Source organism: Papio anubis, chromosome 7 (genome assembly GCF_008728515.1).
Source record: "Papio anubis isolate 15944 chromosome 7, Panubis1.0, whole genome shotgun sequence".
NCBI classification, from domain to species: Eukaryota; Metazoa; Chordata; class Mammalia; order Primates; family Cercopithecidae; genus Papio; species Papio anubis.
Genome location: NC_044982.1, coordinates 67,213,940 through 67,227,227, shown reverse-complemented (window position 1 = coordinate 67,227,227; position 13,288 = coordinate 67,213,940). Strand labels below are relative to the sequence as shown.

The 13,288-nt window shown below is 35.4% G+C and overlaps 1 protein-coding gene across 18 annotated transcripts in view; it reads left to right on the top strand.

Annotated features, from left to right (window-relative positions):
• MIA2 (MIA SH3 domain ER export factor 2) overlaps positions 1–13,288 on the top strand; it is a 117,000-nt gene that overhangs the window by 68,308 nt on the left and 35,404 nt on the right. For 14 of the 18 annotated variants that reach the window (XM_031668151.1, XM_031668154.1, XM_031668155.1 and 11 more), the window contains 5 exons: positions 3,912–4,050; positions 8,403–8,504; positions 9,791–9,851; positions 10,692–10,727; positions 12,998–13,065. In XM_031668151.1, the coding sequence (XP_031524011.1) occupies positions 3,912–4,050; positions 8,403–8,504; positions 9,791–9,851; positions 10,692–10,727; positions 12,998–13,065 (406 nt within the window). Of the gene's footprint in view, positions 1–10; positions 56–3,911; positions 4,051–8,402; positions 8,505–9,790; positions 9,852–10,691; positions 10,728–12,997; positions 13,066–13,288 lie in introns of all 18 variants that reach the window. The other 4 variants (XR_004184940.1, XM_031668148.1, XM_031668149.1 and 1 more) reach the window with 1 other exon arrangement.

Genomic DNA, 13,288 nt, shown 5'->3' with positions numbered 1-13,288 from the left:
TTCTTGTTAGGTATTTGTGAAACGGTCCTGGTTTTTGTTGTCATTGTTGCTAAAGGTATATTGATTTCCTCTGTATTTATGTGAAGTTAAAATAATGAAATTTTTAAAAACACATGTAAAACTGTATTTATCTTTGAATTACAGTGCTATGTGTTTGTTATGTTTTAGATGTTAAAAAGTAGCAAATTGAAACTTAATGTTTAAAATCTCTGTTAATTGAAAAATTGATCTTCAGTAGTAGTACTACTTGCAGTAAGATTTGTTCCTTTAATGTACATACATAGTATATTAGCACATACAAGAGTGATGTTAGACCTGTAGAAACAAAGGTTTTGTTTTAATTGAAAACATTTATGTTTATTTTGCTGATAGTGTTTGTATTTTCAAAAAGTAAACAAGTTCCGTCAATATGTTTGAAAAATTTTAAAGTTGGCATAAATAGCATCTCATTTTATAAAAATAAAAAAGAATAAGTAAAAAGTTTTACTATATACATTTGGAAGGACATACTCAAATGTCAACAATGATTATCTCTGAATATGGGATTATGGACAGATTTTTATATTCTTTTTACTTATCTGTATTTTCAAAAACTTCTACAGTATGTGAACTACATTTATAATACCATTTTAAAAGATTGAACCACCAAAGATAGAGGTTATTAAACAATTATATCCCTACTCACATGATTTTAGTAATTGGATTATTTTTGGATTTAGAGAAACATTAGTATTAGTTTAAGAGAATGTTGCTATATGTAAAGCATTGTACTAAAAGCCATGGGAGATTCACAGAAGGAAAAGATAGCTTACTTTCAAGGAAGTGGTATTTGAAAAAACGTGTGTACAAAGTGCCAGAGTAGCAAGGAAATTTGCTCACCAGCTGTCCCACTCCTTAATACAGTTTCCTGGCAAATCTTTGTTTTTTTTCTTAGATTAATATTTGGAGACTCTATGTCTGCCTGTACTCTTCTTCCAAATCTAACTTTTTTTAATGGATCATGAAAGATAAATTTCTGTAATTGATCTTTTATTCCTAGCATGAAGATTTTCCTCTAAACTGTTTCTGCCTTTTCTCGTAATCATTTACAGTGGTCTTTAAGTCACAATTCAAAACAAAATAGCTAGAGTAGAAGTACAAAAATATGGCCAGGCATGGTGGCTCACACCTGTAATCCCAGCACTTTGGGAGGCCAACGTGGGCAGATAACTTGAGCTGGGGAGTTCAAGACCAGCTTGGCCAACATGGTGAAACGCTGTCTCTACTTAAAATACAAAAATTAGTCAGGCGTGGTGGCACATGCCTGTAGTCCCAGCTGCTTGGGAGGCTGAAGCATGAGAATCTCTTAAACCTGGGGTGAGCCAAGATCGCACCGCTGCACTCCAGCCTAGGTGACTGAGCGAGACTCTGTCTCAAAAAAAAAAAAAAGGAGTACATAAATACATTAAGTATTGGGTTGTAGTTTGCTTATTTGTTTTACAGTAGGGATGATTGAATTTTAATAGAGATAATACCCAACGTTAATTTCTTTATGTGATTGTTCTTGGCAATGGCTTAAAGCCTAGGTCAATGAATTTTTTTTTCTGATGTAGATTAAAAAATTTCTGTGGAAAGATAGTTACATACAATTTCCTATACATTTAATCATTTAATATTTAAAGATTTATGTAAACTGTTGTTTTGGTTTGTATGTTTAATGGGTTATATTAGTCCATTCTCACATTGCTGTAAAGAACTACCTGAAACTGAGTAATTTGTAAGGAAAAAAGGTTTAATTGGCTCATGGTTTTGCAGGCTGACAGGCTTCTGCTTCTGGGGAGGCGTCAGGAAATTTACAGTCATGGTGGAAGGCGAAGGGGAAGCTAGCACGTCTTACATGGTGGGAGCAGGAGGAAGAGAGTGAAGGGGGAGGTGTTACACACCTTAAAATAACCAGATCTCTTGAGAACTCTATCACCTAGCGGGAGACAGCACTAGGAGGATGGTGATAAACCATTAGAAACCACCCCCTTGGTCCAATCACCTCCCGTCAGGCCCCACCTCTAACATTGGGAATTACAATTCAACATGAAATTTGGATGGGGACACAAAGCCAAACCATGTCATGAGGGTTTTAGAATAATTAAATACCATTACATGTAATTACTAAAATTTTCATGCTTGTTAATACGATTTCCAAAACTTTCCTCTTTAGGCAGATTGAGTTTTGTCTGTTAAGATTTGTGGTGGTGATTCATATACATGTTATGGGAGATGATACCTTCCTTCATCTTAGAGGAGTTGAGGTTATTATCTTGGTACCTTAATATTAGAGATGTTCAGAGTTGGTACTTCAATTTTGGAGGAGCTCAGAGTTGAGGTAATTATTTTAGAAGAGAAAGGAGGTTTTTTTTTAAAAATTGGTGCATAAATTATAAAGCATTCATAATTATTTAGAATTATTCATTTTTATTTTATAGATTTTTTTAAAGATGGTTTAGCAGTTGAAACAAAGCTTAAAGTTGGTATTTTTCTCTCTGGTCTTGATCTGCTTTAAACTAGGAGTATGTTTGAGCGTTTGTTATGAGAAGATCCAGAATTCTGGCTTGACTTATATGTCAAAATTTTAGCTTAAAAGGGAGGGCTAGGTAGAATTTAAGTATTTATTGAGAGAGAAAGTTTTTACTAGATAAAAACAGGCATTATTCATCACCTGGAAATAGTTTTACAGGGAATGTTGAACTACAATATCTCCCTTTAAAACTCTTATCTCCAAGACCTTCCTGAGAAAGTTAGTGGCATTTAGCTCCAAAATTGAAAATTAGATGCTAGAATTAGAATGTTTAAGGTTTTGGGAATCCTATAAATAATAATAAAAATTAGAAGTTTTTTTTTTTTTTTTTTTTTGGAGACAGGGTCTCGCTTTTTCACCCAGGCTGGAGTGCATTGGTGTGATCGTGGCTCACTGTAAGCTCTGCCTCCCAGGTTCAAGCAGTTCTCCTTCCTCAGCCTCCCAAGTAGCTGGAATTACAGGCGTGCCCCACAACACCTGACTAATTTTTGTATTTTAAGTAGAGACAGAGTTTTGCCATGTTGGCCAGGCTGATACTGAACTCCTGGCCTCAAGTGAGCCACCCACTTCGGCCTTCCAAAGTGCTGAGATTTACAGGCATGAGCCACTGTGCCTGGCCAAAATTAAAACAATTTATATAGCTCCTTAATTAAAATATTAATACACTCAGTGGGACACTATTCAGTCATCAAAAAATAATGGGATCCTGTTTTGTGGCAACATGAGTGAGCCTATTTTAAGTGAAATAAGCCACACCAGAAAGAGAAATGGCACATGTTCTCACTCATATATGGGAGCTAAAAATGTTGATCTTATACAAGTAGAGAGTGGAATAGTAATAGTAATATGAAGTTGGGAAATATAGAGGGTAGCGGATTAGGGAGAGGTTAGTTAGCAGATACAAAATTATAACTAGATAGGTGGAACGATTTCTAGTGTTCTATAGCACTGTAGGGTGACTAGTTAACTTTATATTTATTTTTCTTTTTCTTAGATCTACTTTGTCATATTGTTATTTTTAAATAGCTAGAAGAGAGGATTTTGAATGTTCATAACATAAACAAATGACAAATGTTAGAGGTGATGGATATGCTAATTACCCTGATAGGATTATTACACATTGAATACTTGTATTGAAATATCACACTGTACCACATAAATATGTACAGTTTTTATGTGTCAATCAACTAATAACAATAAAAGCATTCAGGTAATCAAAATACCTTATAGATTTTCTGTTATTGGATAGAGTTCAGTTTATTAATAATTTATTATTTTTAGTAATTTTTATGTTTCTGAAATGTTAGTATGCCTCTCAAAATGTTTACTCCTTTGATTATGACTTAAACTTTTTATATAGAGCATATTAAAAGTCTTCAGACTGAACAAGCATCTTTGCAGTCAGAAAACACACATTTTGAAAATGAGAATCAGAAGCTTCAACAGAAACTAAAAGTAATGACTGAATTATATCAAGAAAATGAAATGAAACTCCACAGGTAATAAAAATTATGTTAACTCCATTGAACAGCAAGTAAAATAGCTTTAGGGATACATGTTACATGGTTACCTGTAGCGATTACTGAAAGTTCTCAATTTGTGATTAGATTGTATGTCATCAACTTATTTTTAAGAAAGGTATTTGATCTGGAATACTTTTCAATAAATCTGGAAACACTTTTGTTTTCAACAAAGAAAATATTGTAAATGATGTTGGAATTTCCAAGCTAGTTAACGAATCCTCTTTAGCTTCTAGTAAGTAGTCAGCAAATTATTTCCTTAAACTTCCTAATACTGGCAGGGTTTCTGAGTGGACACTCTTGATCGAACTGCCCATTTAATTCCATCTCTGATATATGTAAAACGGATTTCTCTGTTCTGTGCAAGTTGCTTCTGCCCAAGTGTTCCTTGTCTTAGTAAATGGCAGTGTCCTTTACTTAGTTATATAGGGTGGCTCCTCAAGCCATTTTTGACTTCTTTCTTGCTTTTATATCTCCTATTTATTCTGTCATTAAATCCTGTCAGCTTTTTTATAGCCTGAATCTGATCACTTTTTACTATCTCCCATATTAGTCTAGTCATCAGTAGTTAACATCTGGCTTATTACAGTAGCCTTATGAGTAGTCTCCTTCTTTCCACCCTTTCTCCTGCACTTTGTTTTCTCTGCAGCATGCAGGATGACCCTTAAAGTGTGAATTGTGAGTATGGTCACTCTTGTGCTCAAAATTCCCGAGTGCCTTTATATCACACTCAACCCGCAGCTTTTATATCTTGGCCTACAAGACAGTACAGGATTGGACCCTTGGCCACCTCTTCAATTTTAGCTTACTCATGTTCATTTTCCTCTTAGTACCCTCCATCCGACACTGGCCTTTTTGATGCTCTTTAGCACATTGACCTCAGGGTCTTTTGCACTTGTTTCTTCTGCTTGGAATGATGTTTCCTATATATTTGCATGGCTCAGTTCTTCATTTTATTAGGCCTGGGTTCAAATGTTACCTCAAAGAATCCTTCCCTGGCTACTCTAACTAAAATAATACCTGCTATTCTTCATACCCTTATTTTGCCTCATAGCTCTTATTGTCCTCTGATGATTGATTGCTTTTCTTTCTTTTATCTTCCCTACATTAAATATGAACTCTGAGAGAGAATTATTTTCTTCACTTCTGTGTTCCCAGTGCCTAAAGCACGTGAGACACGTGATAGCTGTTCAGTACATGTTTGTTGAATGTATGTACAAATATGTTCAGTGCCTTTATATGTTGGAGTGAAGGAGAGTGTGTGTGTGCATGCTGTTGCCTAAATGCCTAAGTACACTGAAGACCCTTGAGTCTAGATTTTCAAATAACACATATGTTTTTCATTGTAAAGGGTAATAAGATGTAACAGACTTTCAGGTTCCTTTAGGCTCTTAATGAAAGTTATTACAGTTGTTCTTCATTATTTATAGAATCTGTATTTGTGAATTCACTTACTTGCTAAAATTTATTTGTAAATCAGATCAATACATGCAGAGCTTTTGCAGCCATTCATGAACACATTCCGAATGATGAAAAATTGGAGTTGCCCAATGTGCATGTTCCCAGCTGAGGTCAAACAAGGCAATGCTCTGCTTTCTTGTTTCATCTCTCATTCTGCAAACAAGTGTCCTTTTACAGTATATTTAGTACCTCATTTTTTACATTTTTATGCTTTTTGCTGGTGATTAAGCTATTTTAAATGCCCCCTAAGCATAGTGCTGAACTGCTATGTGGTGTTTTGAAGCACAAGAAGGCTGTGATGTGTGTTACAGAGAAAATACATGTGTTAGATAACCTTTGTTTAGGCATGAAGTACAGTGCTTTTGGCTGTGAGTTCAATGTCAATAAATTAACAATATATGTTAAATAAGGTATCTTTAAACAGAAGCGCACAAAAAACAAGGTTATATATTGGTTGGTTGATAAAATATTTGTGACCAGAGGCTATAGCAGGAAGCTAACCCTGTATTACGCTTGGGAGCAGTGATCTAGTATTTGCTAATTTACGATTTATAGTGACTTTGTGGAACATAACTAGCACAAATAATGACAGTCTACTTTATATATTTGGAAACTGGTAGAGAGTACTAATGCTTCTTTGAGATCAGGATGCTGGGTAGTGCTTGGCTCATTCACTGCCAAGTTCTATACTTCAGTCATAATTTGGATTCAGTTCACAATTAAAAAGTTGTTATTTGTTATGAACCTTTGGCCATTTGGGACTGCTCAGGGTATGCAAGAGAATAAATTTGACAAAATGGAAGAATTACAGTATAACCTCATGGTTTTTCAGCCAGTATACCTACGAGTGGGCCCTTCTTTTTATGTTAGAATGAAAGGTATTAAAGTAAAACTTGGATATAAGTGATTGAGGTGAAAGAAATATTTTTGAGTGTATCTTTTGAATAAAAAAAGTATATGGTTGGTTATAGAATTTTGATGAGTAATGTTTAACACTTCAAAGAAAAGGTATTTTCTTTAGATTTTTAAAGGATAGGAAACTGAGTAGTATCCTAGTTGTGTGTGTTGTTCACATGATTTCATTCATTAGTTTGAAATTATTTTAAATTCCTAAAATATTTTAAATTTCCTTCTTATATTTAAGTTAAACTACTTGCTACTGAAATTCAATGAATTATGCCATTGGTACTTCTTCAGAGTAGAATATTGAGTTGATAGTACCAGTGAAATGTTAAATTTGTATTTTTGCTGCATATAGTATAATTTAAGTTCAGTCTAGATGTTGGCCTGATGTTTTTCATGACTGATATACCGTTTTCCCAAATTTAATAGTGGAAACAAATGAAATGGTAGGACCTACAAGCTTGATGTGTTACTTTTGTTTTTTTTTTGGGGGGGATGAAGTTTCGCTGTGACCCCCAGGCTAGAGTGCAGTGGCGCGATCTTGGCTCACTGCAACCTCCGCCTCCCGGGTTCACGCCATTCTCCTGCCTCAGCCTCCCGAGTAGCTGGGACTACAGGCGCCCGCCACCGCACCCGGCTAATTTTTGTATTTTTAGTGGAGACAGGATTGCACCATGTTAGCCGGGCTGGTCTCAAACTCCTGACCTCATGATCTGTCTGCCTCAACTTCTGAGAATGCTGGGACTATAGGCATGAGTCACTGCGCCTGGCCAAGATATGATATTTTTAAGTCATATCATCAGGTCTCTTTTCACAGTGTAATTTCTGTTATTAATAGGCCCACCCAAATTCAATGGGAAGTTATATAGACCTCACCTTTTATCAGGAGGGGTGTGAAAGAATTTCTAGCTATCTTCAGTCTACATGGTCTGTAAAAGCACATCTCTCTTCCATATCCATGCCCGTCTCACTTTCGTGCTTTTCCTAAGGAGATGACTTATTTTTTTTACAACATCCATGAATGTGATTGACTTTAGGGAATGCTTTCTAAGTAATAGGTAATATAGTGTGTAGAATACAAAACATTTACTGCTATGCCGCAAGACTTCTTCAGTTGTTTGTCTTGTTCCTTCTCAAAATTCATGATGGAGGGAAGTTACCCATTTAGGACTCCGAATGTGTTTTCCTGTGGTATTCAATAAATGTTTCTTGGGTGACCAAGGTTATTAATGACAGTATGTGAAATGAAACAACATGGGTGTTACAGCATAAAAGAGTCACTGCTTATGAGCTCTAGGTCTTGGTTTAATGATTTCTCTGTGCTTCATTTTCGTTTTTGTAAGATGGGAATAACAGTACCACCCTTCTTGTAGAGCTGTTGTGGTAATTAAATAATACATGCAAAAGTTTAAGAACAGTTTTTGGCACATACTAATGGCTCAATAAGTTATTATTAATAGAACTAGATGTAGTAAATAGGACTGCTACTACTACTCTTTGCTTTGGGTTCATTGTAATTATAATTTTGTGTGTGTGTGTGTGTGTGTGTATACTCACCTGGAAGCCTAACACTAACCAATATAAAAATTAATGAAACACATTTGATTAATTGGTGACTTCTTACTAGCAAATGTCATGCTTGTTTATACAGAAAGACTTGATAAGTGATAGTCATAATAGTTTTTATTAAATATATCTTTGATCCTGTTTTTAAGATAAATTTATATAGAAAACTCTTGAAACTGTTAGTAGTTATGTATTAGGCACAATGCTTTACAATTTCGGTTTTTAATATTAAATTTCACACCAGGAATATTTATACAGGTACTTTGTTTTTCGTTGTAGGTAATGTTTTCAGTGGTATTTTAGAAATCATTTTATAGGAATCACCAGTTTTGCTACAATTAAAAAGAATTGATTATCTTATGACATGTATTAAGAGAATTAAAACATTTTTTGTTTTTAAGGAAATTAACAGTAGAGGAAAATTACCGGTTAGAGAAAGAAGAGAAACTTTCTAAAGTAGACGAAAAGATCAGCCATGCCACTGAAGAGCTGGAGACCTATAGGTATTAAATACGTTTTCCCGGTGTCTTTATTGGGATGGGAAGAGTATCTAAAAAACTTAATGCCAGAAAAAATAATAAATGAAAATAGAAAACATTTTAAAATCTGACAGGTGGTACAGACAAAAAAAAAATATTTTTGTCTCATCACTTTTCATTCAGATTTCTTGCTCAGCAATTATACAGAAAATATAAAAAGGAAAAATGTTTTTCTTTCAGGCTGTGTGATTTTTAAAATCTCTCAAAGTTGAATATGGACAATTCTATTTCATGTTAGTACCAATATGAATAGATTTTAATTTTAAGGTCTTTCCTCATTGGTTCAAATGGAGAAGAATGTATGTAATATTAGTGAATCAATAGGTGTGCCACAAAAAGAAGAGTGAGCCACAGAGCATTCTGAAGTATTTAAGACTGTAAATCTAGATTTTACCTTGGTTTGATTTACGAGATCCCAGGAAATAGAAAATATAGAGAAGAAAAGGGGCAAGATTCAGCAGTATCCCGAATAGTTGTGATACTTCATTTTGCCTCAGCAAGCTTGAGTTTTATCCAAAATAAGTTATCTTATTAGTCTCATAAAAGTAACAAGTAAAATTTTACTTCACAACGATTGCTAATTTCCTAGAATTCTATTAAGACTATCCACATCTGGCTGGGCACAGTAGCTTACGCCTGTAATCCCCGCACTTTGGGAGGCCGAGGTGGGTGGATCACCTGAGGTCAGGAGTTCTGAGACCAGCCTGGCCAACATGATGAAACCCCATCTCTACTAAAAATACAAAAAAATTAGCCCGTCGTAGTGGCAGGCACCTGTAATCCCAGCTACTCAGGAGACTGGGGCAGGAGAATCGCTTGAACCCTGGAGGCGGAGGTTGCAGTGAGCTGAGATTGCGCCACTGCACTCCATCCTGGGCAACAAGAGCGGCACTCCGTTTAAAAAAAAAATGACTACCAACATCTGAATGAATCTTCTAGGATCATTCTTCTTAAAAATAAAAACAACACAATATACCACATAAATATTTGCGTGCCTTTTGGTTTAGGTAAACTCAAGTACTAGTATTATGTTGTGATCAATGTTAAAATCACTTTAGGAAAAAATTTACTGTAGAACCTCTCAGAGGTGATTATTTCTTAATGTGGAATTCTGGAGTTTTTTTTTTTTTGTTTTTTTTTTACATGAAATAGAGCATTCCAGGTTTTCTAATAAATATTTTTTAGTAGAGAGTATGTTCTGTCATTTCATATTATATGTTAATAGTAGAATAATTATTCATTCCATTTAGAAAGCGAGCCAAAGATCTTGAAGAAGAATTGGAGAGAACTATTCATTCTTATCAAGGGCAGGTATATATATGTGTGTGTGTGTGTATATATATATGTATAATTGAAAACAATTCTGATTTGTTTGAATTGATGCAGGAATATAATTACCAGTTGCACACCTCTTTTGAGGTGTTGCATGTGGCGGTGGGACACTTCCCAGGAGCCAAAGATTCTGGGATAAGAAATCTTATTTAAAATTGCCATATTGGCTGGGTGCAGTGGCTCACGCCTGTAATCCCAGCACTTTGGGAAGCTGAAGTGGGTGGATCACTTGAGGTCAGGAGTTCGAGACCAGCCTGGCTAACATGGCAAAACCCTGTCTCTACTAAAAAAAAAAACAACAAAAACAAAAATCAGCCAGGTATGTTGACACATGCTTGTAATCTCAGCTACTTAGGAGGGAGAGGCGGGAGAATCGCTTGAACCCTGGAGGCAGAGGTTGCAGTGAGCTGAGATTGCGTCACTTGCACTCCAGCCTGGGTGACAGACTGAGACTCCATCTCAAAAAAATAAAATTGCCATATCTCCTGCTGCTTTGAGAAGGTGGAGTGCATCACATAAACATGTATCAACAGTGGGGTCTCATACTCAGTCAGGCTAGTTATATGTTAACTGGCAATTCCTGTTGATTATTGCATAAAGTAAAAGTTTACTAGACAAAAAATGTAATTGTCTTTACATTCAGTTTTTATTTTAAAATATAATAGATTATACATGAAAATTTGCTTTGAAAATGTTGCCTGCTCTTCAGAGATGCTTGGGATATTTTTGAGTTGTGTGCTACATCATAGTGGTAGATATGAATGTCTTTTACTTAAGAAAAATAATTGTTAGTGGCATTTTAATTACTTTCTTTTTCAGATTATTTCCCATGAGAAAAAAGCACATGATAATTGGGTAAGTTTTAAATTTCCTTAAGTCTCTTTTGTCAAATTGTATTTTTTTTTCAGAAGATATGTTGCTTACTTAAATTAGATGAAAATATAGTATTCTAAAAAATGTTTCTTTTAATTTTACAAGTAGTGAAATTATGTTCCTTGTGAACTAAACAGTTTGTTCCAACACAGTTATTCAAAAAATTTGATTTTTCCTTCTTTGCTTTTATCACATTGCTTCTTTGAAAGGAGTTTATGCTCCATAGGGAAGGTGATATAATCATGGATTGATTGTTTCAGGGCACTAAATTGCCACTGATTAGTTGTGGACAAGCTACTTAAAATTCTTTGGGCCTATTTCCTCGTTTGTGTAACAATGGGATTAGATTAAGTGATCTTCAAAGCCCCTTCTAGTTCTAAAATTCATAAAGTTCTGTTACCTGATTCTCAGTGTTGAATTACTGGGTACACATTAAGAAAAGGGTCATTATGAGAAATAGTGTATCTGTGCTCCAGAGGAACTGACTGTGTGGGGAAGTGATAAGGATGCAGATTTTGACTAATTATAAGAAAGACACTCTAACATATAGGACTGTTGTAATAGCTGGCCTTTGGAGTACTTGGCATTAGGAGTCTTCAACAGTAGGCAGTTTGCACAGTGGGTGAATACATGGAGTCTGGAATTAGGCTGTCTTGGCTGGTGTCCTGGCTCCATCACCTATCATCAGTTTTCTTATCTGTAAGATAGAGATATCAGTAGTACCTATTTCATAGGGTTATTGGGATGATTAAATTCATGTAAGGTTATTGCCAAATGCCTGACACACAGTATACATTCAGTGAACGTTAACTGTTGTTATTGTTATAGTGAAACTTGGTAGATGTTTCTTAGACATGTTGAAGTGGAGATTCCCGCCTAGGGTGAGAGATTAGGTATGTTGAGAGGTATCTCACCTATTAGGTAGGGTGAGAGATTAGGTCCTCCTCAGTTGTAAGATTCTGTATGCTTTGGTATTGTGGGTTCAAATGAAAATTTGTTACTAACTTAAGCTGGGCTTGGAGATGAATTTAGTTAACCACTCCTCACCACTTGTAAAATACTTAGATGTAGATTACTCTTTGAAGATGGAGAGGTCCACACACAGTCCCAGGGTAAGTTGGTAAGAAGGCTGTTTCTGGAAGGGCAGCAGGAACATCTTACAGATCTTAGAGGGACACTGACTTGTAGAGATTAGAATAAAAACCACAAACAACAGTGGCCAAGAAGGGAATATGCTGAGACCCAGAGGCAACAATTCCACATCCCTTCCTCACCCCTGCATATTTAGTAAAGTCTCCTAAGGTAAAGGTTATCTCAGACGACATGGGTAGAGGCTACAAAGAGACAGTTAAGCAGCTGGATATACAGATCCGGGACAGCCAGATGACAACCTAGGATATATCTGTCCTCACGTGTTCTAGAGCACAGGACAGGCAGGAAAACCCAAGGAACCACACAGGCTAAAGAATTATGTATCAGGAAGGTCACCTGGGAGAAGCTCCACAGACAAGGTGTGTTTTTAGCTGAATTGGGATTGGTAGAGGGAATGAAAGTGACACTGAACAGTAGCTTGTCACACGCTCCAGAGCTGAGCTACCCATAGGAACAGACTGGGGTCTGGGCAGAAGACAGTTAAAAGGAGAGGCTCATATTAGTTTCTGAAAAGTCATGTGGTAACAGAGTTTAACTTGTTTTTTAGGGAAAAAGTGTTCATTTCAAGGAACTAATCACCCAATCAGATAGAACCCAGACTGGCTGAGTTTAGAGTCCATGAGGCTCTGAATGTTTGACCCCAGGATGGATGGGGACAAGGACATGGCTCAAACTGTCAACTTTAGAGATTTGAGGGTAGGGGGATAATAGAGTCTCAACTACAATAATAAAAAGATAGGATGTTTATTAAAATCTCTTATGTTCTAGGCACTGTACTTAAAGGCCTTTTACATACATTACTTGTTCAATCTACTCAGTAACTCTGTAAAGTAGGTATTATAATCCAGATTTATAGATGAGGAAACAGCCTAAGATCATATGACTAGAGGGTAAAGAGTAGATACAGAAATTCTGATCTTTCAGAGTCCAAGTCTTACACTTTTTCTTACTTAAGTGATTATGATTTGTATACCATTGTTGTGATATATATATATATATATTTTTTTTAAAAAAATTTAATGAGTGTTTATATTGACATGTTTATGCTTATGTTTTAAGTTTATATAAATGTATTTTTAAAATTTGTTATTTTCTTGAAGTTGGCAGCTCGGAATGCTGAAAGAAACCTCAATGATTTAAGGAAAGAAAATGCTCACAACAGACAAAAGTAAGTATGTTAGTGGGAACATTTAAAATTAGTTATTATTCTTACTGTTATTTCATTAATTAGGTAATACTTTTATAAGGTTAAGTAAGAAAACTTACAGTGAATCCAGCATATCTCGTGAGATATCTATTAGTTTTACTAGGAATGTCTATTTTTTTTTGTTTGTTGAAGTACTTGTCCCAGGTCGCTGAAGTGGCACTTGGAGGAAACTGTTAACAGATCC